General features: G+C 41.0%; 1 protein-coding gene across 8 annotated transcripts in view; it reads left to right on the top strand.

The window, feature by feature from the left end:
* The window catches only part of ATL3 (atlastin GTPase 3), a 55,835-nt gene that overhangs the window by 21,176 nt on the left and 6,978 nt on the right, over positions 1-27,681 (top strand). For 5 of the 8 annotated variants that reach the window (XM_042958143.1, XM_042958141.1, XM_042958142.1 and 2 more), the window contains 7 exons: positions 6,592-6,696; positions 7,195-7,245; positions 15,692-15,748; positions 17,245-17,337; positions 18,036-18,174; positions 26,703-26,830; positions 27,457-27,513. In XM_042958143.1, the coding sequence (XP_042814077.1) occupies positions 6,592-6,696; positions 7,195-7,245; positions 15,692-15,748; positions 17,245-17,337; positions 18,036-18,174; positions 26,703-26,830; positions 27,457-27,513 (630 nt within the window). Of the gene's footprint in view, positions 1-6,591; positions 6,697-7,194; positions 7,246-13,151; positions 13,439-14,777; positions 14,993-15,691; positions 15,749-17,244; positions 17,338-18,035; positions 18,175-26,702; positions 26,831-27,456; positions 27,514-27,681 lie in introns of those variants that run through there. The other 3 variants (XM_042958146.1, XM_042958147.1, XM_042958144.1) reach the window with 3 other exon arrangements.

The following is a 27,681-nucleotide window of genomic DNA, read 5'->3' as shown; positions in this document are numbered from 1 at the left end:
TAATACTCTCTAGTTCCATCCATATAGTTGTATATGGCAAGATTTCATTTTTGATTGCTGAATAATATCCCATTGTATATATATATTTACCACATCTTCTTTATCCATTCTTCCGTCGATGGACATTTGGGCTCTTTCCATACTTTGGCTATAGTCGGCAGTGCTGCCATAAACATTGGGGTGCATGTGCCCCTTTGAAACAGCACACTTGTATCCCTTGGATGAATACCTAGTAGTGCAATTGCTGGGTCGTAGGGTAGTTCTATTTTTAATTTTTTTGAGGAACCTTCATCCTGTTTTCCAGAGTGGCTGCACCAGTTTGCATTAATAGACTTTATTTTTTGGGACAATTTTAGATTTATGGAAAAATTGATCAGAAACTGCTGAGTTCTCATACTCCCCTTCCCATCTGCCAGTTTCCCCCTATTGTTTATATCTTGTTTTAGTGTAATGCATTTTTTATAATTAATGAACCAATATTGATATATTGCTATTAACCAAAGCCCACAGTTTACATTAGGATTCCCTCTTTGTGCTCTACATTCTGTGGGTTTTGGTAAATGTATACTGATATGCAGCTACCATTATTGTGTCAGACAGAATAGGTATACTGCCATAAAAATCCTCTGTGCTCCACCTGTTTGTTCCTGCCTCCTCCCCCCTCCTCCTCTCAGAACTGGCAACCTCTGATCTTCTGTCTCCATAGTTCTGCCTTTTCTGGAAAGTCATATAGTTGGAATCAGACAGTCTGTAGCCTTTTCTGATTGGCTTCTTTCCCTTAGCAGTGTACTTTTATGGTTCCTCACCTTTTTTAATGACTTGATAGCTCATTTCTTTTTATTCCTGAATAATATTCCATTATATGGATGTTCCATAGTGTATCTTCACCTACTGAAGGACATCTTGTTTGCTTCCAGGTTTTGGCAATTATGCAGTCAAATGCCCTACCCCTGAGCTATACTCCCAAGTTTTGGCAATTACGAATAAAGCTGCTGGAAGATTTGTGAGCAGGTTTTTGTGTGGATGTCAGTTTCAACTCATTTGAGTAAATACCAAGAAGTGTGATCGTTAGATTGTATGTAAGGCGATGTTTAGTTTTGTAAGAAACTGCCAAACTGTCTTCCAAAGTAGCTGTATCATTTTGTACTGTTTCGAGCAATGATGCAAGTTCCTGTTGTTCCACATACTCGTCGGCATGTAATGTTGTCCATCTTCTTGATTTTGGCCATCCTAATAGGTGTGTAGAGATATCTTGGTGTTGTGTTTCCTACCTCTTTAAAAAACATTATGTTCAGACATTCAACAGGATCAGGAGTGCTTTCAGAAATCAATATAATATTGTAGAAATGCCATACTAATAAACAGTTTTTTTAGAAGTTTCCCAAATAAAAGTTTCACAATTGTCTTTTTTTTTTTAATTTTTTTTAAACTTTTATTTATTTTTGAGAGACAGAAAGAGAGCATGAGCAGGGGAGGGTCAGAGAGACGGGGAGACGTAGAATCCGAAACAGGCTCCAGGCTCTGAGCTGTCAGCACGGAGCCTGACATGGGGCTCAAACCCACTACTGTGAGATTATGACCTGAGCCGAAGTTGGATGCTTAATTGACTGAGCCCCCCGGGCATCCCATGATTGTCTTACTTAAAAAAAAAAAAAAAAATGTTTACTTATTTTTGAGAGAGGAAGAAGGAGGGAGAGGGAGGAGCAGAGAGAGAGGGAGACAGAATCTGAAGCAGGCTCTGTGCTGTGCTAACAGTGCAGGGGTTCGAACCCACTAACCGAAAGACCATTACCTGACCTGAAGTCGGATGCTTAACTGACTGAGCCATTCATGAGGCACTCCATGATTGTCTTAACTTTTTTTTTTTTTTCAATGTTTTTTATTTATTTTTGGGACAGAGAGAGACAGAGCATGAACGGGGGAGGGGCAGAGAGAGAGGGAGACACAGAATCGGAAACAGGCTCCAGGCTCCGAGCCATCAGCCCAGAGCCTGACGCGGGGCTCGAACTCACGGACCGCGAGATCGTGACCTGGCTGAAGTCGGACGCTTAACCGACTGCGCCACCCAGGCGCCCCTTAACTTTTTAATATACTTGGTGAGATTTTAGCTTAGCACTTCCCTGGATAAAAATGTAGATAATTTATTTATACTTTTTAGTTGAAAATCTTTTAAATATGTAACTCGTGTATTCTTTTTAACTGTTATGTAGTAATTATATGAATGTCTTATCTTATCCATTTACCTACTCCATTAAATTAAATTAAACCCATTTAGATGGTCTCCTTTTAAAACAAATTTTTTTTTTAACTTTTATAATCCTTGCTACAGTGAACAATCTGATAAATCTCTCCTTGAGTAAATGTGCAAGCATGGCCCCAAGCCATAGTTTTTGAACTCTGTCCATGACCCATGAAGGGTAGAGAAATCAATTTATTGGCTCATGACCAGTATTTAAAAAGAAAGAACTAGAACAGAGCAGAAAGTATCAGAGTGCAGTGTGCATACACATTTAGTTTCAGCTTTATGTACGTGTGTAATGTATTCAGTCATGTTAAATATATTTCTTTCTTTGGGTTCTGGTCCAGAACATTAGAGAGCCACCTGGCAGTGCATTTGCTGGGTCTGAGAATGCCCATTTCCCCTTTTCTAGCTGCTACTAAATTGTTCTTGACTGTGGTTGTGACAGTTCACCATTTCACTGTGTGATACGAGAATACCATTTCCCCAGACATCCAGCAGTTTATCTGAGCGTACATGTGACTCCTGTTCTGCAAGAGCTTCTCTTTAGCATTTCGTTTCCCCATTTGCCTTATTTTTCTTTTTGTAAATATATGCCATGATGAGCTCTTTTTTATTGAGATATAATTCACACATCATAAAAGTCATCTTTTAAAAGTATATAATTTAGGGGTACTTGGGTGGCTCGGTTGGTTAAGCACCTGACTCTTGATTTCTGCTCAGGTCATGATCTCTGGGTTCATGGGATCGAGCCCCACGTCAGGCTCTGCACTGACAGCACAGAGTCTGCTTGGGATTCTCTCTGTCCCTCACTTTCTGCCCTCCCCTGCTCGCTCACTGTCTCTCTCTCAAAATAAATATATTTTTTTAAAGTGTATAATTCAGTGGTTTTTTATCTACTCATGAGGCTGTGCAAGGATCACTATTGTCTAATTCCAGAACACTTTCATCACCCCAAAAAGAAACCCAGTACTCATTAGCAGTCACTCCCCCATTTCCCTCTTTTCACAGCACCTGGCCACTCTTGATCTACTTTCCCTCTCCACGGATCTGTTTGCCTGCTCTGAACATTTATTTCATACAAATGGAGTCATACAATAGGTGGTTCTTATGTCTGGCCTCTCCCCACTCCCAGCCCAGCGCCCTCAACACCCATCCGTGGTGTAGCATCATCAATGCTTCATTTCTTTTGTGGCTGAGTAATACTCTGCTGTATGGACGTGTCACACTTTATCTTTTCATCATTTGAAGGATATTTGGGTTATTTTTACTTTGTGGGTATTATGAGTAATGCTACCATGAGCATTCATGTACAAGTTTTCATGTAAACATAGGTTTTCTTTCTCCTTGTTTTTACTGTAGTTAAGAGCATTTAACATGAGATCTACCTTGTTAGAATTTTAAGTGCATAATATAATGCTGTTAACTATAGGCAGTAGGCTGTGTAGCAGATTTTGAGAACTCGTCCATCTTGCGTAACTAAAACTTTATACCCATTAAACAGCGCCCATTTAGCCTTCTCCCCAGCCAACCACCATTCTCTTCTCTGTTTCCTTGAGTTTGACTATTTTAGATGTCTCATGTCAGTGGAATCAGGCAGCATTTGTCCTTCTGTGACTGGCTTATCTCAGTATCCTCTACACTAAATTGGTAGATAGCAAAAATTCACGGGCTCTAATTGAGGAGAAAGAGATGCCCGGAAGCGTACTTTGGCAATATGGCAATGACCTTGCTTGGTTCCTGCTGGACGTGGGAGAGATTGAAGGTTGTCATGTATGGCAGGATTTCCTTCCTGTTTCAGGCTCAGTAGTATTCCACTGTAGGTAGATACCACATTTTCTGCATTCCTTCATCAGTTGATGACCATGGGAGCAATGACCATAGGAGTCGAGATATCTTGAGATACTGATTTGAATTCTTTTTGGGTATATGCCCAGAAGAGGAATTGCTGGATCATAAGGTAGTTCTATTTTTAATTTTTTTAAAAAGTTTTTCATGTATTTTGATAGAGGTAGCATGTGCAAGTGGGGAAGGGGCAGAGAGAGAGAGAATCCCAAACAGGCTCTGCACTTGACAGCATGGAGCCTGACTTGGGGCTCGAACCCATGAACCGTGAGATTAAGAACTGAGCTGAAACCAAGAGTCGGATGTTTAACTGACTGAGCCACCCAGGCCCCCTCCCACTGAGCCACTCTGACTGGTGTGGGTGATACTTCATTGTGGTTTTGATTTTCATTTCCCTGATTATTAGTGAATGATACTGAGAATCTTTTCATGTGTCTATTGGCCATCTGTATGTCTTCTTTGGAAAAATGTCTATTCAGATCCTCTACCTACTTTTTTTTTAATGTTTATTTGAGAGAGAGAGAGAGAGAGACACACACACACACACAGAGCAGAGGGGGAGGGGCAGAGCGGGAGACACAATCTGAAGCAGGCTCCAGGCTCCGAGCTGTCAGCACAGATCCCAATGCGGGGCTCGAACTCACGAACCGTGAGATCATGACCTGAGCTGAAGTCAGACGCTTAACCGACTGAACCACCCAGGCGCCCCTCCTCTACCTACTTTTTAATCAGATTGTTTGCTTTTTAGTGTTGAGGTATATAAGTTCTATATATATATTTTAGATATTAATCCTTTATTGGATATATCATTTGTAGATATTTTCTCCTATCTTCTCCTATTCAGTAATGCCTTTTTGTTTTTTCGGTTGTTTCCTTTGTTGTACAGTAGCTTTTTTTTTTTTTTTTCAATTTAAAAATTTTAAATTTCATTTGTTCAAAAGCTTTTTATTTTGGTTCATTGTGGCTTTGATTTACATTTGTGTTTCCATAATGACTAATGATGTTGAGAATATTTTTATGTACTTACTAGCCACTTGCATATTTTCTTGGGAGAAATAACTATTCAAATCAAATTCATTTTTTAGTTGGATCATTTGTCTTTATTGTTGAATTGTTCTTTATATACTTTGAATACTAGACCCTTGTCAACATAGATAATTTGCAGTTATTTTCTTTTATTCGATAGGTTGTCTTTTAATTTTCTTAATAGTGTCTCTTGACGTGCAAAAGTTTTAGTTTTAATGAAATCTAATTTGTGTACTTTTTTTTTGTTTGCTTGTGCTTTATGTTCAAGCAACCTTTACTAAACCCAAGATCATGAAGATCTTGGAAACACCTCTGTTTCCTAAGGGTTTTGTGGTTTTAGTTCCTATATTTAGGTTTTTGATCCATTTTGAGTTAATTTTTGTAGGTGATGTGAGGTAGGGATCCTTTTGTGTGTGGATATTCATTTGTTTCAGCTATAATTGGTGTTGATTACTCAGTTTGACAGTATGCTCTTCAGAAAATGGATGTGTGAAAAGGATAAAGCTTTCATGTCTGTCACTAGGTTTCAGTGTATTGAGGCTAGAAACTTTATTTGCTTTGATTTATTTTTATGCATAATACTTCCTTTAAAAAAATTTTTTTTTTAACGTTTATTTATTTTTGAGAGAGACAGAGACAGAATGCGAGTGGGTTGGGGGAAGAGAGAGAGGGAGACACAGAATCCGAAGCAGACTCTAGGCTCTGAGCTGTCAGTACAGAGCCCAACGCGGGGCTCGAACTCACGAGCTGTGAGATCATGACCGAAGTCAGATGCTCAACTGACTGAGCCACTCAGGTGCCCCGATGCATAATACTTTCTTCTGCGTGGATTTATATCATATCTCTTCTACCACAGTAGTGGGTTGGGTATCTGAAAATAAACTCAAAAACATAATATGTGATTACTAGGACCTGATCTATGAATTACATAAAGTAATAATCATTTCTGTGAACAAAAATGCCTGAATGATTGACTAGGTAGGTGAGCTAATCGGTCTCAACATTGGACTTTTTTTTTTTAATTAATGTTTATTCATTTTTGAGAGACAGAGAGCGTGAGTTGGGGAGGGTCAGAGAGAGAGGGAGACACAGAATCTGAAGCAGGCTCCAGGCTCTGGCCTGTCAGCACAGAGCCCGACTTGAACTCATGAACCAGGAGATCGTGACCTGAGCCAAAGTCAGATACTTAACCGACTGAGCCACCCAGGCGCCCCAACATTTGACTCTTAATTGGTGGGCATTTTCCCCTTCCATACGTATTGCTCTGTAGGCCTCTGTTTCATACCATCTCATCAGGTCAGAGCAGATAATCTTCTCCAGGAGGATTCTCTGATCAAGACAAAGCCCCTAAATAACTACTTTTCTGTGGAATTTACGAACAGGTGCCAAAGCCTCATTTACGTGTCACCTGACTTTTCAATTTCTTTTTTACATTTTTCCCTTTCTCACTCTTACTTTGCTGGTCTTTTCCTTCCTCTTAGGTTGCAGTTGTTCTGATGGATACCCAGGGGGCATTTGACAGCCAGTCCACCGTGAAAGACTGTGCCACCATCTTCGCTCTAAGCACCATGACCAGTTCTGTGCAGGTAACCCCACTTGCTTAAGATAAAGGTTTGCAGAGGAAATAAGATAAATGGAGTGTATCTATTTTCAGTTATTGTTCTGTTATCAGAATCCCTAGGTGACATGTAAATGTTCTTTTTAGACTGCAGATAGACGTTAAGCTCTTAGAAGCTCAAAAAGGAGCTTAGACTGTTTTTCCACTTTGGTCGTAAGTATATATAAAATACGCCAAAAAAAGTCTGGAAAGTGGAAATTGAAATCACATTAATTACATCACACAGGAACTGGAGATTTGGTAAGAACTTAGGAAAACTGTATTTTAAGCAGTAAAGGAAGAATTATGTGATTCCAATCTTATATGCATCGTTTCCCAAAAGAGAGATAATATTACTGTTTGGACAGACCTTGGGTACTTCTGTGCAAACCTTTAGTTGTACAAAGCTTCTCTTCAGTGCTTTTGCTTATTTGGGGTTCCTTTCAAGTAAGCTAGAATGGTATCAATCTGGATTTTTGTTTTCTAGATTTATAATCTGTCCCAGAACATTCAGGAAGATGATCTTCAGCAGCTACAGGTATATATTCATCATAAAAGTCTTAATGTCATAATGTATCATTTAAAAGTTTTGAGACTAAGAAAAATTTTACAGCTGAGTAGTTATAGCAATAGATTGAATGGTGGGGGAAAGTTTTTGGCTCACAGCGGTCCGGTCCTGTTACTGCTGGGTGATCAGGCAAGGCCTTACTGAGTTGAGCACGGAACCCAAGAAAGGGGCGAGTAAGTTCTGCAGCTATATCTGGGGGGGTGGGGAGTAGTGGTGTAGGAGACGGGGCAGCAAGACGACCTGGGGTGGAGGGTGCTTGGCAGGACTGAGGAGCAGCAAGGAGGCCAGTGGCTGGGACTGGGAAGTGTGACAGGAGGAGGCTTAGCGACGATGTCAGCGAGGCATTTAGGTCCTGCTGATGCTCAGCTTTTGCAAGGGTTCGGGCTCTTCCTCTGGGGGAGGTGGGAGCCGTGTGTTGAGCAGAGTAGTGATGTTATGTGCGCAGAGGGTCGCTCTGGCTGCTGCATTTGGGATAGATTTTTAAGGACAGGCGTGCATTCAGTGAGGCCGGTTGTGAAGCTGTTGTAGTAATCCAGGATGAGGGTTAATAAGTCCGTGTTTGTAAAATGCGTAGCTTTGTGTGCCTGGAAAAGAGTATGTGCTTAATAACTGCAAGCCATTATTTATCATTACTGTCACTACCTACGGTTAATTAGTCGCGGTCTTCTATTCTCCACGCAGCGGTCCTTCTGTGTTCGTCCTGTAAAATATTGTTCCGTGGCGACTCCAGAGTGGAATGCAGTTTTTAGCATGACTTTCTGATTCCACCTGTCCCATTGACATTCAAGAAAACGCATCAGCATACAAAGGAATGAGGGTGTCATTTATTATGGGGATTACCTGGAGTTAGTTCTAATTTATAGTCCTGTAAAAAGCAAAGAACATCCTTCCTCAACCTTGGCCTGTACCTGGTGACTGGTGTTTCCGCACCGGGGCCGCGACTCAGTGGTTGAGAGCTGTTGTTCTTAAACGCGTCTGTCAAAACTTGAGTTCGACACCTTTTCCCCTGAAACGGATTCCTCTCTAGACTCCTGCCTTCCGCACACGTTTCTGAATGTCTACCTCGTGTGAGGTGGTGCACCCAGTGCTGTAGACACAGTAATGCTTGAGGCAGACGTCATTGTGTGTGGACTGTGTCATCTGGTCAGCGAGAGGTCATAAATGAGTAGGCGTGGGTGACGGGTGAGGGCTGCTGTAGCCAAGGACCGCAAACGAGGGGGCTCACACAACACACAATTATTGGGTCACGGTTCTGGAGTCTGGAAGTAGAAGTCCAGCTGTCCACAGGGCCACGCCCTCTCTGAGCCTGTGGGGAAGAGTCCGTTCCTGCCTCTTCCTCGCTTCTGGCCGTCCTCGGCATTCCTTGGCTTTGTAGACTTTCGGTCTCTGCCCCTGTCTTCCCTCCGTGTGTCTGTTTGTCTTCACCTTGCATTCTTCCCCGTGTCTGTATTACTTTTTCTCATAAGGACCCGAGTCATATTGGCTTAGGGCCCACGCCAATGACCTCGTCTTAACGTGATCACCTCTGTGAAGACCCCGTTTCCAGTAGCGTTTCCTGGTGGAGATGCTTTCTTCACTCTATGCCGTCTTCATAGAGGCTGAATTTAGCTCTATAAATTAGTAATACATTATCTGTCACTGTAGTAGTTTCTTTATTCTTAAAAGTGAAGTGTATTCCTTATGAGATTAGAAATGATGTTCTAAAAAAATGATGATGTTCTTGCAAAAAATTGGACACCTTGGATAGATTGAACTCCTCCTTCACCACACAGATCAGGTTTGAATGTATCCTTTCTGTTCTTTTTCTTTGTAAACACATATATATCCCTATAGAAAATAGGTAACGTGACTACATGCCTTATGCAAACTCTTTGAGACTATGTGTGTTTTGGAATTTGAAATTTTTTGGACTTTAAATATATATATATTTTAACATTTATTCATTTTTGAGAGACAGAGTGGGAGAAGGGGAGGGGCAGGGGAGACACAGAATCTGGAGCAGGCTCTAGGCTCCGAGCTGTCAGCACAGAGCCCGATACGGGGCTTGAACCCATGAACCGCGAGATCATGACCCAAGCTAAAGTCGGATGCTCAACCGACTGAGCCACCCAGGCACTCCTAAATTTTTTGGATTTTAGATAGAGAAATATGATGCATATAAACATGAGGTTGAGGACAGTAATAGACATTCAGGTAATACCTCCTAATAAAACATTTTACTATTTCTGCAGTGAAAGGTATGTCTGATAGATGAAATGGGACAAGTAAAGCTTAGAAAAAGCCTCACATCAGTTCAAGGCAGGTTTTCCTTCAAATGAGTTTGCCACCTAACTTGGGTTTTCAGAACTTGTTGGATTTCAGAATTAGGTAGGAGAGATCATGGGTTTTGTACAGTTTTGTATGTGTGTTTTTGTCTTGTTTATATGTAGTATTTTATATGTTTGAGGTGCTTTCTTTTTTTAAGTATCATTTTATTGTTTTGACAAAGTAATATATATATAACATATATACACAAAATAATGTATATGCATACACATATGTATATATACTATACACACACACATAGTGGAAAAGTCAGTAGAATTGCAATGTTCATAATAAAAAAGAACATTCTTTTGACCTCCTAGTTCGTTCTTCAGAGGCAACCACTTGTGCTTTGGGCTGTGTCTTCTGCTCTTTGCTTCTGAATGTTTAAAGAACATGCTTATTCTGTTCCTTCTGGATTATTACAGTTGAAATAGTCATAGCTTCTTGTGCAGAATTAGGATTTAGCATCTTTACCACTCTCCCACCCTCACCCACTGGCTTCCTTCCCCTCGTCCTTCCAATAGGTAGGTCACAAGTTGTAGCTAAAAAGGTATTTGTATTTGCCTTATTGTATGGGTATTTTTCTATGTTTTCATCACTGACGTTTCTTGTGAATTATAGTTGCATTTCTTGTAATGAATTACCTGTTGTTTTTGTTGTTGTTGTCATTAGTTTAGTGTTCTGTGTGCTTATCACTAATGTATCTCAAGGGATAGACTCCTAAAACCTCTCAGTATGATCTACACACTTAGGCTCTGGTTTTGTGTTTTTTTTTGTTTTTTTTTTTTTCTTTTTTCCCCTTGGGGAGGCCTCATTCCTGGTCACAGTGTTCTCCTCCTCTCCCCTGGACTGCCTCCTTTAGGCCTGGTGCACAGCTGTCCCACTGTCAATTTCTTTCTTTCTTTCTTTCTTTCTTTCTTTCTTTCTTTCATTCATTCATTCATTCATTCATTCATTCATTCATTTTAAATTTTATTATGTTTTCCCTCATGATGAAAACATTTATGATATGTCTTTGCAACTTTGAAATATACAATGCCATATTATTAACTATAGCCACCATGTTGTACATTGCTTCCCTATGACTTATGCATTTTATAGCTGGAAGTTCATACTTTTTTTTTTAAGATTTTATTTTTAAGTAATCTCTATTCCCAACATGGGGCTCAATCTCATAACCCTGAGATCAAGAGTCGCATGTTCTACCAACTGAACCAGCCAGGTGCCCCTGGAAGTTTATACTTTTTAACCCCCTTCACTTTCTTTCCCCTACCCTCACTCTACCTTTGTATCCATACGCTTGTTTTTAAATTTGTTCAGATTCCGCATACAAGTGAGATCACATAGTGTTTGTCTTTGTCTTAGTAAAACAGTACAGTGCCTACAAGGCCCATCCATATTGTTGGAGACAGCAAGATTGCCTTCTTTTTTTTTTAACATTTATTTATTTTTGAGACAGAGAGCATGAACAGGGGAGGGTCAGAGAGAGGGAGACACAGAATCTGAAACAGGCTCCAGGCTCTGAGCTGTCAGCACAGAGCCCGACGCGGGGCTCGAACTAACAGCCCTCACGGACCGCGAGATCATGACCTGAGCTGAAGTCGGCCGCTTAACCGACTGAGCCACCCAGGCGCCCCAAGATTGCCTTCTTTTTTATGGCGAATAATATTCCACTGAATTTTGCACCACATTTTTTGTATCCGTTCAAACATGGATGGATACTTAGGTTGCTTCCATATCTTGGCTATTGTAACTAAAGCTGCATTGACCGTGGGGGTGCATATGTTTTTTTTGAATTACTGTTTTCGTTTTCTTCAGATAATTACCCAGAAGTGGAATTGCTAGATCATATAGTAGTTTCATTTTTAATTTTTAGAGGAGCCTCCGTACTGTTTTTCATAATAGATGCACCAATTAAATTCTTACCAACAGTGGACAAGGGTGCCCTTTTTGCCACGTTCTTGCCGACACTTATTATTTCTTTTCTTTTTTGATAAACATTCATTCATCACACTGATGAGGTAATATATCATGGTTTTTATTTTCATTTCCCTGGTGATTATTGATGGTGAACATGAATAATTCATGTACCCATTGGCTATCAATATATCGTCTTTGGGGAAAGGTCTGTATAGATTCTCTGCCCATTTTCTAATTGGATTATGGTTTTTGTGGGCATGTGTTGTTTGTGTTTTCTTTTTTTGTTATTTTGGCTGTTGAGTTATATAAATTCTTTTTTATTTAAAATTTTTAAAATTTATTTAATTTTTTAATTTTTAAGAAATGCTTATTTCTTTTTTGAAAAATTTAATGTTTATTTATTTTTGAGAGTGTATGCCTGTACGCTGGTGGGGGAAGGACAGAGAGAGAGGGAGACAGAGGCTCTGAGGTGGGCTCTGTGCTGACAGCAGAGAGCCCAATGCGGGGCTTGAACTCCCAAACCGTGAGATCATGACCTGAGCCAAAGTTGGATGCATAACTGACTGAGCCACCCAGGCACCCCTTAAATGTTTATTTTTATGTATTTTGAGAGAATGAGTGTGTGGGAGGGAGGGGCAGAGAGAGAGAGAGAGAGAGAGAGAGAGAGAAGGAGGGGAGGGAAGGGGAGAGAGAGTCCCAAGCTGTTAAAAAACCCATGAATCATGAGTTCGTGACCTGAGCCTAAATTGAGAGTCAGATACTGACTAAGCCACCTGGGTGCCCTGAATTCTTTATATACTTTGGCTATTAACCCTTCATCTGATATATGATTTTAAATTATTTTCTCTCACTTGGTAGGTTGCTTTTTCATTTTGTTAGTATTTTTCTAATTCCTGTGCAGCTTTTTAGTTTAGTGTGGTCCCACTTGTTTATTTTGGCTTTTGCTGCCTTTGCTTTTGTTGCCAAATCCAAAAAATTGTCGAGACCGATGTCAAGGAGCTTACCACCTGTGTTTTCTTCAAAGAGTGTTAGGGTTTCAAGTTTTAAGTCTTTGATCCATTTGGAGTTAATTTTTGTGTCTGGTGTTAGGTAGTGGTCCAGTTTCATTCTTTTGCACGTGGCTGTCCGGTTTTTCCACCACCGTTTGTTGAAGAGACTGTCTTTTCCTCATTGTATATTCTTGGCTGCTTTGTCATAAAGTTAATTGATCATCTATATGTGGTTTTATTTCTAGGAGAACAGAGAGCTGTTCTGTTCCATTGATCTGCATGTCTGGTTTTATACCAATACCATACAATTTTGATTACAAAACAGTAATATAGCTTGAAATCAGGGCCTGGGATTTTTTTTTCAATTCCTTTTGCAGTTGAATCCTATTTAACCTTTTATTTGTTTATTCTCTCCTTTGTTGTTGTTGTTGTTGTTTATTCTCTCCTTAATTCTAGACATTCTCCACTAGCTTTTCTGAGAAAGGTTAGAATGGATGTATAGCAGATCACTTTTTTGAGTTCTTGTAAGTCCGAAAATACTTTAATTTTATCCTAGAATTAATGATAGGATAGAAATAATTTTCTTTTAGAATTGAGGGCATTGCTTCATTGCTTTCCAGCTTCCAGTGTTGCTGCTGAAGTCCCACACCATCTGATTCCTGATCCTTTGTATGTGACCTTTTTCTCTCTGAAGCTTTTAAGATCTTCTTATTGTTGGCATGAATTTTCATGGTAATGTACCTTAGTGTGGGCTTTTTCTTCATTCTTTGTAAACCCGCATCCTCAGAAAGATAAGATGTTGCAGCTCTTGCAACCAAGAAAAAACTGGATGCTGTTAAGAAGCAACATTCAGAAAACAAAAGCTCCTGGAAATGAAAGCTGTGGCAGCAAAAACGGAAACTTTTGTAGAGAAGGAGTTAGACGCCAAGTTGGAGAAACTCTTGCTGGTAGGTTGAATGAAAGAACAGAGTAGAAATTAGACCAGAGGGAGGGAGTGAAGCAGAGAGAGAAGGGCAGGGGGGTGGGGAGGAGAGAGGAAGGAAAAGAGGGAAGAAGAGAGGAGAGGGAGAGGCGGAGAAGAAGGAGAACAGGAGGGCACGGCAAAAAAAGGAAACGTTGAGCATCAGTTCAGGAGAGGCCACACCTGTTATTAATGATAGGTGTTTTAGCAAAAGAGAAAATGGAGGGAAAGAAATTATAAAAGGGATAATGTAAGATGATGTTCTAGAATGAAGGACATGAGTTTTTGTCTTTCTTCTGGAAGCTTGTCTCAGAGGTCTGGTGTCCTTAGCCATGTGTATGTAAGATGAGTTATTAAAAATCTGACTGGGACCTTTGGCGAGAGGGTGAGCCTTGTGCACTGGTTTGGACAGTGAGGTGACTGAGCAAGATTACTTGGATATTTTATTGCAACCCCGAAATGTCTGTATTTGCAGACTGTTCTTGGGCTATGAGTTTCCCCAGAGAAGAGTTCTTTAAACCCCTGCCCGAGTGGGTAGAAGCTTACTGTGGCTCCAGCAGGGTGACAGGCTAAGGAGACTTCACTGTTCAGTATGTCGACCTTGACTGAAGTGCCTGTTTCTGGTAAAGTAGGGGACTTACTCCTCTTGGCTGAGTTCGGTATCAAAGTCTAAATTCTTTCTAGTGTATCCCCTCCAGATAGTACACTTCCCATCTTCTGTGGGCAGATAGAGGGTTTGGAGCGCGGGGAGGAAGCAGGATCTGCGAGGTTAGGTGCTCCAAAAGGTGCTCTCTCCAAAGACTTTCAACTGTTTCTTTAGTTGTTAGTCCTGTTCCCTCACCCCCCTCCTACATGGTGACTGGTGCTTCTCATTTCTGAGCCTTTCAGGGATTCTGCTGAGAGAATGTGCTTTTTTTTTGTTGGCGCCTGCCTGTCACAGACAACTTAAGGCAGAGAAAGCCAACACTTGAGACAGTTTTCATTTGTCTGTTTTCCTTCCAGAGTATTTTTGATAACTCTTTGCTGCCATATCAGTTCTCATCTTCTTTGTCCTGTGAATTTATAACTTCTAAACTTCATTTTGCTATACTGTTTTTTTTCAAGTTTATTTATTTATTTTGAGAGAGAGAGAGAATGTGAGCGGGGGAGGGGCAGAGAGAGAGAGAGAGAGAGAGAGAGAGAGAGAGAGAGAATCCCAAGCAGGCTCCGTGCTGTTAGCGCAGAGCGTGACGCGGGGCTCAATCTCACAAACCGTGAGATCATGACCAGAGCTGAAGTCAAGAGTTGGAGGCTTAACCGACTGAGCCACTCAGGTGCCCCCATTTTGCTGTACTTTCAGCGCGAGCCTTCATAAGGACATAGGCATAAACGGACGTGTAAACCCTGACCGTAGAGAATTTGTTCATTTGGTCATTTGCATGGCACGTATGCTCCTGGCCCCATATTCCTCCCGCTGCCTGAGAGACAGTGCACAGAACAGGCAAACATTCCTGCCCTCCTGGAGTGTATCTGCTGGTAGTGAAGGCAGGCACTATTCAAAGTAAGTAAAGGTGTGGCGTGTAGCCTAGTGAGATGGGTTAAGGAAAAATATTTGAAAGACACGGGGTAGGAAGAATTGTGGGGAGACTTGTAATCCTCTCAGGTAGGTGGTCCGGAAGTCCTCTTTGAGAAGGAGCCATTTGGACTGTAAAAAGTGAGGGAACTGATTGTGCAGTCATTTGGGGGGAGAACATTGTAGGCAGAAGGAGTCAGAACAAAGTCCCTGAGGCAAGCACTGTGCCCAGCGTGCTGGAGGAAGAGCAAGGAGGGCCAGTGTAGCCAGATCTCACCGTAAGGGGCTGCCTTTTATACGATTAGGTTGGAGGGTTTTAAGCAGAGGCATCATGTGATCTAACTAACTTCTCAAAGCACAGCCACCCAGGCTGCTGTATTGAGAATAGTCTGGGGGGCGGAGCAAGGGTGAGGCAGGGAGGCCAGTTAGGAAGCTGTGTAATATTCCAAGCCACGTAGAAGCTGTGAGTGGTTGGCTTCTGGGTTTGTTAATGATTGGGGTATGGGATGTGAGATAGGAATAACAGGTTATTGTAAGGTTCGTGGCTCTCTGAGTTTTTGAAGCCGTAGAACTGTGGTCTCATATGAGTAGTATCGAGTCTGTTAAATGAGTTCTTTGCTAAAGAATACCCACAGAAATACTTTAAATAATTTGGCCTAACAAGCCATTAACTTTTCTTTTTCAAAGCTCTTCACAGAATATGGTCGTCTGGCAATGGATGAAATTTTCCAAAAACCCTTCCAGGTAGAGTGTTAACTATAATGTAATTCATGTCTTTGTTTCAGTTCGGAGATCAGCCAGCTGCGGGACACAGGCCAGATCAGGCTAGCGGCCTGTTTTTGTAAGACCTGTGAGTTAGGAGTGGTTTTTATATTCTTCAATGATTGAAGTCAAAAGAGGAATAATATTTCATGACATGTGTAAATTAGCTGTGGACACTGGCATTTAAATTTTACATAAAGTTTTATTGGAACACAGCTACACTTATTTGTCCACAGCCTCTTCTTCTTAAATACTTAAATACACTTACTCTTAGGTCCTTTACAAAAGTTTTCTGGCCCCTGCTTTAGTTAATTGTTTCATGAGGGTGAGAATGCATAGTAGCCTCAGTGAGATTAGAGGAGCTTTAAGTATTACTTAATTTAGTTTTCCTTTCTTTAAAAAAATTTTGTTTTTAGTGTTTGTTTATTTTTGAGAGAGAGAGAGAGGCAGACTGTAAGCGGGGGAGGGACAGACAGAGAGGAAGAGACAGAATCCGAAGCAGGCCCCAGGCTCCGAGCTGTCAGCACAGAGCCCGATGCGGGGCTTGAACCCACGAACCGTGAGATCATGACTTGAACCGAAGTCTGACGCTTAACCAATTGAAGCACCCAGGCGCTCCTTTTGTGTTAAAAAAAAAAAAAAAAAAAAAAATTTTTTTTTTGATGTTTAGTTTTCCTTTGTAACATTTAAAGTAGATCTGATTTTATGATTAGCTGCTGCCATGTTGTTTTCTTGTCCTTTACTCCGTTCTTTATACTTGTCTTTATAGCACAGCCCCAGATTTGACATCTTCTCGTCAATTTCTTCCTTCTGCTCTTATGAACCCATGGGAACAAAAACAGCAGATAGGTTATAGTGACCTCACATTTGTTTTTTTTTTGTTTAAAAAAGTTTTTTTTTTTAAATTTTTGTTTATTTTTGAGAGAGAGACAGACTGTGAGCAGGGGAGGAACAGAGAGAGGGAGACACAGAATCCGAAGCAGGCTCCTGGCCCTGAGCTGTCAGCACAGAGCCCGACATGGGGCTCGAACCCACGAACCGCGAGATCATGACCTGAGCTGAAGTCAGACACTCAACCGACTGAGCCACCCAGGAGTCCCTGTTTTGTTTTTTTAATATGTTTTTTAAAATGTTTATTTATTTCGAGAAAGAGAGAATCCCAAGCAGGCTTCACACTGTCAGCACAGAGCTGACACGGGGCTCCGTTTCACGAACCATGAGATCATGACCTGAGCTGAAGTCAAGAGTCGGATGCCCAACCGCCTGAGCCACCCAGGCGCCCCTAGTGACCTCACATTTGGCTTATACGTGTCCTTCTAGTGTTTATAATGTTCCTAAGACTTTACGGAAGAAATACATCCTTCACATTTTGTTGCTCCCTTGGAAGAAGCTGGCATTATGCAAAGAAGTATTTCAGTTGTTATTTTGAAAATGCATTTATGCAGCCTTGTGACATGCTCTGCTCTTTTTCTAAATAGACACTGATGTTTTTGGTTCGAGACTGGAGTTTCCCCTATGAATACAGCTACGGACTACAGGGAGGAATGTCCTTTTTGGATAAGCGCCTGCAGGTAAATAGAAATGCAATCTTCTGAGGAGTTACCTACACGTCTTGATAACGTTCTCATTTGCCTTTAGCTATTGTATTTAAAGCAGATTATAGAAAATTTAAGTGTTAAATACAGATATCGGCACACTAATAGTGCTTGTGTAAGAGCACAGAGCCTGGGTATGTAATGCATAGAGACTGCAGAGAAGGACTCTCTCTGGAAAAGGCCCGAGCTTTGACTGTAATTTCCATTTCATGTTTTACACCAGGTTCTCCATGTGCCTTTAGAATGTCATATTCAGAACTTTTGTTCTGTTGTTCTTGTTCACAGTTCTTGCTTGTTTTGGGGTGGATATAAACCGGCTTAGCCTGTTCTCCAAAATTAAAATACAGGAGTCCTCTGTCAATCGCTACTAGCTAGTTACATCCTCCTTCTGCCCACAAGCAAACCTTCCCTTGTTCTTCTCCAGTATTGTGCAATCCTCTTTTTTATAAAAGAAAGTCTTCAGTTCGTGTTCTTGAGTGGCTAAAGGAGCCAGGCCATGGTTAATCAAATGTATGCATTTATTGCTTCTAGCGTCCTGAGTTTCCTCACTGGACGAAACATAGGCTGCTCTGATGCATCAGAGTTGGGATATCTTCTCCCCTTTGTCCTGTACCATTGGTTCCCAGTGCAGAAACACAACTGGTCTTTTGTAAATTGTTGGTCTCCGTTGGCAGGTAAAAGAACATCAGCATGAAGAAATTCAGAATGTCCGAAATCACATTCACTCATGCTTCTCCAACGTCACTTGCTTTCTCCTGCCGCATCCAGGGCTCCAGGTGGCCACAAGCCCTGACTTTGATGGGAAATTGAAAGGTGTGTCACAAGTCATGTTACTCTAGACATGTGATTTGAGCTTTGGAATGAACCAGTGACCAGAGAATATCAGTTACGAGTCCAGAGAATGCTTAAGAGGAATAGTATGTTTTCTTAAAAAGAATGGTAGTTAGAGTCTCCTTTAGTTTTTACATCTGCCGTACTGTGACCATCAGAGTTTACCTTAATTTTTCCATCTGAAATGGTGGTGGTAATATTGATGTCTTTCTAAGAGATGTGTTGTAATTACTGGTTTACAAGAGATAGCAGTATTAAAATAAAAGACTAAACGTTGGTTAGCTAATACTTGTCAAGTAAAATTAAGTTGCCAAAGGATGGTAACATGATGCATGGCTTGGCTGTTTGTTTTCATCTTCTTTGTGATTATGGCAAAACCTGACGCCGGGTCACGTGCGATTATCAGGAGGTGTTGCCTAGATGGCAGCTTGGAGAAATCAGAGTCGGGACTCTTGGATTCCATTATCTTATTTTTGTTCCTTATTCATTAAGACATTGACTCATTTAATGGCTAGCCCTCCGTTGACACAGGTGTAAAACTAGCACTTTTGTTTATAAACGTGTCTGAGCTTCTCAGGTTCCCGGTAAAGTTGGAATGGAAATAGCTGCCATTTTTAGAGGCTCAGCCACGTTCCCCGCCATCAGTCTGTCTGGGCTGCTGTCGCAAAATGCCGTATACTGAGCGGCTGTAAACAACAGAAATTTGTTTCTCGTAGCTCTGGAGGGTGGAAGTCCAAGGTCAGAGTGCCAGCACAGTTGGGTGAGGGCTGTCTTCCTGCTCTCAGGCCTCTGGTTCCCTCATGTGGTGGGAGGACTAGCCAGCTCTGCGAGGTCTCTTGTGTAAGCACACTAGTCCCGTTCACAAGGGCTCCACCACCGTGGTGACCTGACCGCCTCCCAAAGGCCCCACCCGCTAATACCACCGTCTTTAGAGGTTAGGATTTAAACATACCAGATTTGAGAGGGACACAGACGTTCAGACCATACAACCAGCGCTGTGGTAGTTCACTTCCACGCTTACTGTTCCCGGTGGTTCCATATGCAGATATTCTCTCCTGTGTCTCACAGATGAAGAAACTGGCTTAGGAAAGTTAAGTAACTTGCTCAAAGTACTCAGCTGATAAGTGATGGGGTAGGGATTCACATCTAGAATCTTTTTGCCCCAGAGTCATATTGTGCTAAAATAGAAGTTTTTCTGTTATTTTGGGGGAAATTATTTATTTTTATTAAAAAAATTTTTTCTATATGTTTTTGAAAGAGGCACAGAGTGTGAGCTGGGGAGGGGCAGAGAGAGAGGGAGGCACAGAAGCCAAAGCAGGCTCCAGGCTCTGAGCTGTCGGCACAGAGCCCGATGTGGGGCTTAAACTCATGAACTGTGAGATCACGGCCTGAGCTGAAGTCGGACGCTTAACTGACTGAGCCACCCAGGTGCCCCTATTTTTTATTTTTAAATGTTTATTTATGTATTTTGAGAGAGAGAGAGCGCAAGTCGGGGAGGGGCAGAGAGAGAGGGAGAGAGAGAATCAGTGTAAAGCCCTACACGGGGCTCCCATGTCATGAACCCTGAGATCATGGCCTGAGCCAAGATCAGAGAGTCAGATGCTTAATCAGCTGAGCCACCCAGGCGCCCTGAGGAAATAATTTAGAGGGTATATAATGTTTAGTTACCAGGAGAACTTTTGAAGTGGAAGTTTTTCATGGCCTCATATTAAACACAAAATGCATCATTTTCAATTTATTGGACTTATTTGATCCAAGAATGTTAATATACTTGTTCACCTTAAGATTTACATTCCAGCTGGTCTTAATACTGCTAAAGGAACTGAGTTTGAGAGGCTTTATCTTCTGTTTGTCCCTGTGTGCTATTTTTATGTGGTTGGCAGCTTTCCTGAGCAGGAGACTTCCGAGCCTATTAGATGGCAATTCAGAAATCCAAGTTTGGAGCTAGAACCTTTTACTTGAAAAGCAGTAACAGGTACTTTCTGAGTGGAGCGTGTAGAGAAAGTTGGGTGTGTAGGTGATGTGTTCCTTTTGGGTAGTGATACTCTATTATTAGACATACTTTTACCAAACCTAAACTCTGGTTGGTCCTCACTGGGCGAGGAGGTGCCCAGGGGATTCCTAAATGAGGAATCTGAGGAGGGAGTGGGCTTGCCTCAGGGTGGTCCCAGGTTTTCGGGGATAAATATACAGAATGGCATTCCTCGGTATTTTCAAGTATTTTAACATTTTAAAACATTCTGTTTTAAAATTCATCACTTTCGTTATGTTATTCTAGGAAATAGGAAAAGTTTCTTTTAACTGTCTTGTAGCCCTGAGCTTTGAAATTTTGTATCGCTGTTGGGTTTGTGTATTGTATCTTTCCTAAGACTTCTGTAACAAAGTACCACAAACTGGTGGCTTAGGACAACAGAGATTTACTGCCCTAACAGTTCAGGAGACCAGAATTCCAAAATCATGGTGTCAGCATTGATTCCTTCTGGAAGCTCTGAGGGGGAATCTGTCCCATGCTTCTCTCCTAGCTTCTGGGGTTTGCTGGCAAGCCTGGGCACCCCGTGGCTTGTGGCTGTGTCACTCCGGGCTCTGTCATCACATGGCTGCCTTCTGTGTATCTCTGTGTGTTCTCTCTTCTGATAAGGACACCACTGTTTGGATTTAGGTTCCACCCTAATCCAGTAGGATCTCATCTAGTTATGTATGTAATTTACAAACAAGGTCACATTCTGAGATTCCAGGAGGATATGCATTTTGGGGGGTTACTGTTCAACCCTGTATGTATTTAAAAATTATGAACAGCTTATCACTGAGTATTCAGTGTGCTAATTTTTATATATTTATAAAATAGGGAACAAATTCTATATAAGCAACTTTTAGCCTCATGATTATTATTTGGTTCCCTCATCCACCATTGATGTTCAAAACACATTTATAAGGTTAAAATCTTCCTCTTACGTGAAAAGGCAAGTCCCCAAAGAAGAAATGCAAATGGTCAGTATATACTCATAAAAATATGTGTAGCAGCAAAATAATTAACAAAGTGCAAATTTATTGGTACAGATTCAGTCTTTATGTGTCGGTATCAAAATTTTAAATGTTTATGTTCTTTGATCCAGAATTTCAAGCAGATAAAAATGTATGGACAAGGATATATATTACTGTAGCATAACAGGGAATAATTGGAAACAAATGGGTGTTTTTGAGGAGTTAGTGAAATTATGGTATATCTGCACTTTTAAAACTATTTTTTTAAATTTATTTTGAGAGATAGAGGGCGAGTAGGGGAGGGGCAGAGAGAGAGAGAGAGGGAGAGAGAGAATCCCAAACACTGGGCTGACAGTACAGAGCCTGATTCAGGGCTTGATCCCACGAACTGTGAGATCATGACCTGAGCCAAGATTGAGCGCTGGATGGACACTTAACTGAGCCACCCAGGCGCCCTAGTACCTCTGCACTTTTAAAAGCTTATTTAAAAAAGTTATTAAAAGTCTTCCAAAAGGTTAAGGTAGATAGATGGATCTGTATGTATTTACATAGTTGTCTGTGACATATTATTAAATGTAAAAAGATTGCACAGTAGCATATGTTGTATGATCCTATTTATTCCAAAATATGTATTTATAATTATGTTTTTAAGAAAAGATCTGAAAAATAAAAAATTCCTTTTTTGCTTTACTTCAACAATATGTTTATAATCTACCCTTGTGTGTCTGTTTCAGGAGCTATAGTCATTAGGATTGTTCCTAAAGAATTCTTATTAGCTCTGCAAAGGTCTGTGTACTTCGTAGCTTTGGAGACAGATATTTTGTAATTTTAGGAAATCTAAACAGTGTTTAAAAGAAGGGTTTTGAGTGAAGCATAAATTGGATGCTAAATTGCAAATGGTGACTTGGAGTATTTGGCAGGTGCTTGACTGAGAACCACATACACTTTATTGTGGGGACCTGTAAATAGAGCTGATGTACTTTTCAGAGTTAAAGAAAATGCCTAGATGCTGTATTTTCTCAAGTATATCCTTGTACAGTGACTTGGTTGAGATCCTGCTGCCCTATTCCATATAACCTGAGAAAGACATTAGCTTGAGAGCAGTTAGGCCTAATCCATAGGAGGATCTTTTTTTTTTTTAATTTTTGTTTAATGTTTATTTTTATTTGAGAGAGAGAGAGAGAGAGACAGTGTGAGCAGGGGAGGGGCAGAGAGAGGGAGACAGAAACTGAAGCAGGCTCCAGGCTCTGAGCTGTCAGCACAGAGCCTGACATGAGACTCGAACTCACAGACCGTTATGACCTGAGCCAAAGTCGGCTGCTTAACCGACTGAGCCACTCAGGCGCCCCTGTTTTATTTATTTTTAAAGAATGACCATTTATTCAGAGGTGAACACTTGCCAAACACAATCTTAGTTTTGGTGTAATTACTGCTTAACTGCTGCTGCTTCCTGTTGGCTAGATTAGCTCACTTTTTTTTTTTATTTTTTATTTTTTTATTTTTTTTATTTTATTTTTGGGACAGAGAGAGACAGAGCATGAACGGGGGAGGGTCAGAGAGAGAGGGAGACACAGAATCGGAAACAGGCTCCAGGCTCTGAGCCATCAGCCCAGAGCCTGACGCGGGGCTCGAACTCACGGACCGCGAGATCGTGACCTGGCTGAAGTCGGACGCTTAACCGACTGCGCCACCCAGGCGCCCCAAGATTAGCTCACTTTTAAGACCCCTTTCATCAGACACAGATGACTGTGTCATCACCATAAAGAAAACTGTGATCTTTGTATTTTCTAGAGCAGAGAGACTTAATGCAGTAACCACTGAGTTTTGTTTTGTTTTGTTTTTGTTTTTTAAGTTTATTTTAGAGAGCATGAGCAGGTTACAGGGGCAGAGGGAGAGAGAGAGAGAGAGAGAAAGAGAGAGAATCTTAAGCAGGCTCCATGCTCTGCATGGAGCCGGACTCAGGGCTTGATCCTGTGACTCTGGGATCATGACCTGAGCCGAAATCGAGGACTGAGCCACCAAGGTGCCCCACCACTGAGTTGTTTAGCTAGAAATTAACCTGAAGAGTTTGTAGGGCACTGTCTTTTTTGACAGCACGGGATTTTGAGATTATCAGGAGACCATTCTTGTCTATTCTGAGTCTAAAACTAGTATTTTGGTACAGCCTTCAGAGAAGCATTAATGCTTAAGGGTCTTTAAATCTGGGTAAAACTGGGTTTAGGAACAGTCTGTGGTGTCTAGATTGTGCCAGTTCCTTGAGTGAAATATTTTTGAAGCCTTTAGTCTTCCGATACGATAAAAGTTGAAGCCATAAAGCAAAAAAAAAAAGGTTTTTTTTGGAATACGTGATACATTCACATGTTTAAAATCTCAAAAAGGATTAAAAAGTATTCAGTGAAAAGTCTCTCTTCCATTTTTATAGGCTTCCAGAGTTTTCTTTAGAGTGTGCCAGCAGATATGAATACTGTATACACAGAATAGCGTAGTATACGCACAATTTTAGGCATTTTTTGCTTCAAGTCATGAAGAATTTGTCCCGTTTTTTTCTCGAAATTTTGCAGTTTCATCTATCACATTATAACTTATGATCCAATTTAGATTCATCTTACTTCTGAATGGCGGCTCATTTGTTCCAAAAGTATTTATAGAATAGTCCAGCTTGCCCCACCAGTTGAAATGTCACCTTTATCATACATTAAGCCACTAATCAATATGTAATATGGGGATTGATCCCTTTTTAACGTTTGCATAGGCCATACTTTGGCGCCATCCTGAGGAGAATATAGAATTAAGAGTATTTGGATGGGAGATCGGTACCAATTTACTTTTTGGTAGGACAGATTTATAAACCTAAACAATTTTTCGATGTCAAGAGATTTTATAATTGGTCAGTTATTTAAGATGGGATGTGAGTTGGTGGAGATGAGAAGTACCTATTACTATTTACAGAGAAATGCCATGTAGATTTCAATTTATGAAGCATAAATAAATTCTAGATAGATTACAAAGTTAAATTATAAAAATTAAAGCATGGGGAAAATTTTAATTTTATTAGACCTCTGGAATTGGGGAAGGACTCCTTAAAATTAGGAGGAATAAAAGAAATTGCCAAAGAAAAATGGTGTCGGTTTGAGTACGTAATAGTTTTACGCATGTTATAAAAAGACAAACAGGGATGCCTGGGTGGCTCAGTCAGGTAAGGCTCAGGTCGTGATCTCACGGTTCGTGAGTTCGAGCCCTGCGTCAGGCTCTGTGCTGATGGTGTAGAGCCTGCTTGGGATTCTCTCTCTCTCGCTCTGTTTCTGCCCCTCCTCTGCTCGCTCTCTCTCTCTCTCTCTCTCTCTCTGTCTCTCGAAATAAATAAGTAAACTTAAAAAGAAAGGCAAACAAATTGGAGAATTTAGTACACGTAAGGATAGCATATTTATTTAGTTTGTGAAGAGTGACTGTATTCTGAGAAACAGGCCCCTAGTAGGGGAGAAGGAGATCAGCTGATGAACCAGTACAGAAGAAAGCTTGGCCCAACTACCAAAGAATGTAGCAGTATTACACACATAAAAGAATACATGGAACTTGTATAGGTAAGGCTTAGTACATCATATAATGAACATCACAAACCTACTGCCCAACTTAATATCTAGAACCAGAATTGACAAGTTTTTTCTGTAATGGACCAGATAGTAAATATTGTAGGTTTTGTGGGCCATACAATTATTCAGCTTTGTTGTTGTAGCAAGAAAGCAGCCATAGACAATGCATAAGTGAAGACACGGTTGTGTTGCAATAAAACTTTATTTACAATTACAGTTTGCAGGCCGTATTTGCCCCCGAGGGCTGTAGTTTGCCAATTCTTGTCTAGAACATTACCAGTACTGTTTTCTGCATTTGTGTGCTTCTTCCCTATCCCATCTCCCTGCCTCCCCACAGAATTAACCACTGTTCTAAATTTTGCTTATTCTACCCTTGAATTAAAAAAAAAACAACAACCATTGCTTGTGTTTGAATCAGTCTGTTGCCAAGTTTCTTTAATTTTGACTTATTAAAAACAGTATGCGTTGCATTTCATTGAGTGTTTTATTTCTGAGATTATCTGTATCATTGCATGTCGTTGTAGTTCATTCACTTTCCTTGTGCATAATTGTGCCTTCTGTGAATATAACACAGTTTATTCTCAATAGAAATATAAGCTTTTCCAGTTACTTGCTATTATGAACAGTGCTGCCATGCACAATCTGGTATATATGGATAAATGAGAGTTTCCTGAGGGTATGTGCTTTGGAAGCAAGACTACTGGATGTTGGAATCTGTGTATTTTCCCCTCAACTGGATAATGCCAATTGTTTCCCCAAGTGTAGTTCAGTTTACGCTCCCTTCATCAGTGTATACAGAAGTTCCCGTTGATGCATATCCTTGGCAGTGCTTGGTATTTTCAGACTTCTAGTTTTTGCCAAATTAGTGATAGAGAATAATATGTCGTTATGGTCTTAAATTGCATTTTTTCTGATTGTTCATGGGGTTGAATATCTTTTCATGTATTTATTTACATTCATGTTTCCTTCATGGTTCCTTTCCTCTGCAGTTCCTACTTATGCGTGTTGTTCAGTTTTAGACGGGGCTTGTCTTTCTATGCAACGCATAGATCCTATATGTGTATTTTAAGATATGAAGCTTTGCTGGTTGGTTATGTGTTGCACATATATTCTCCCATCTGTGTCTTGTCTTTTTTTTGTTTTTTAATGGTGCCTTAGTTTTAATGTGGTTGAATTCATTCACTTTTGATTTTTTGAAGTACTTTTATTTTTATTTTTGAAGGTTTATTATGTATTTTTTTGCATCCTTTACTTTCTATAACTTATTTATTTGTTATAATTTACCTCCACGTTAGCACATGGTGCAACAGTGATTTCAGGAGTAGATACCCCTGACCCATTCAGCTCATCTCCTCTCCCACAACTCCTCCAGCAATTCTCTGTTTGTTTTCTGTATTTGAGTCTCTTATGTTTCGTCCCCCTCCCTGCTGTTATATTGTTTTTGCTTCTTGTGAAGTACTTTTAAAGTCGTGTTTTAGAAAATCCTTTGCTGGGTGCCTGGGTGGCTCAGGCAGCTAAGTGTCCGACTCCTGATTTTGGCTCAGGCCCATGAGGTTGAGCCCCCGTTTGGGCTCAGCGTGGAGTTTGGTGTCTGCCTGGGATTCTCTCTCTCCCTGTCTCTCTGCCCCTTCCCCGCTCATTCCTTCTCCCTCTTCCTCTGTCTGTCTCTCTCGAAATAAATACAAATGCACTTAAAAAAAAAAAAAACCCCGCAAACAATCCTGAGAAGGGAGGGAAGGGGACAGTGAGAGTACATGCAGACAGAGGTCCGACAGCAGCCTGGTCATAGGCAGAGAGTGTCAGACACAGTTGGGACCCCCTCCCTTCACTTTCAACTAGCGGATGTTAAAACAGACTATGAAGATCACGTTTTATGCTCAGCTTGGTTGAGTAAGTCTGCTTCGCTTATTGTCTGCTTCTTCGTGGTCTCGTGAACAGATATTGCCAGTGAGTTCAAAGAGCAGTTGCAGACCCTGATTCCATTTGTGTTAAACCCGGCTAATTTAATGGAAAAGGAGATCAATGGCTCAAAAGTCACCTGTCGGGGGCTATTGGAGTATTTTAAGGTAAATATGGGTTTTAATTATCAAAATAATGTGATGTTTGGTGAAACTGATCTAGGCTGTAAACTAACTTTGAATTTCACCATTTTAAAGCTGAAGGGGGGCAAGTTTCACGGGGAGATGGTGAGAGGCATTTTCAGAGCCTTCGGGGTCCTTCCGGGAGCGGGCCACTGGGTGGCAGTATCGGTCTAGGAACCAAATGAATGTTCTTTGCACTTTCTTAGAGGAGTAATTACTGTGGCTAAAGGAAGATTGTTCCTCAAGGAAGATGGTGTGGACAGGAGGTGGTTAGGAAGTTGCTGTGAGTAGGAGGAGACGGCACCTAGATGTGACACGACTACCTCAAGGCGGATGGTCACTGTGCCCACAGGCAGTGGTGAGGCCAGTGTGCATGGGGAATCTGGTGGGAATCCTAGCCTTGGTAGGCTCGTGCTGCTTGAGAGCTACTTTCAGTTAACTCAAAATACGCTAACATGCACTCAAAGGTGTGTTGTGTTTTTGCTAATTCCTGGGTGTTGATCTAGGTCTTTAGGAAAATGCAGTTGTACGGCCACTTTTAAAAAGTTAAAATGTGACTGAAAGTGACAGAATGACATTTTTCATAGTTCTTTTTACGTTTATATCCTAAGGCATATATTAAAATTTACCAAGGAGAAGATCTGCCTCATCCCAAGTCCATGCTTCAGGTGAGCACTTCTTTGACCTCTTAAGTGATCCTGTTTGGTTACTGGTGGCCCATATATGAGAATGGGAGTGTGACTGCCTTCTGGGTTTTTTGTGCGTATTCCCGGTGGTACAGTTAAAGCAGAACGGATCTTCCCCGAGTCTTCCCGCCAGACATCCCGGGGGGAGCA

The sequence above is a fragment of the Panthera tigris genome, chromosome D1 (assembly GCF_018350195.1).
Source record: "Panthera tigris isolate Pti1 chromosome D1, P.tigris_Pti1_mat1.1, whole genome shotgun sequence".
Classification (NCBI taxonomy): Eukaryota; Metazoa; Chordata; class Mammalia; order Carnivora; family Felidae; genus Panthera; species Panthera tigris.
This window is presented reverse-complemented; position numbering and strand designations above follow the sequence as displayed.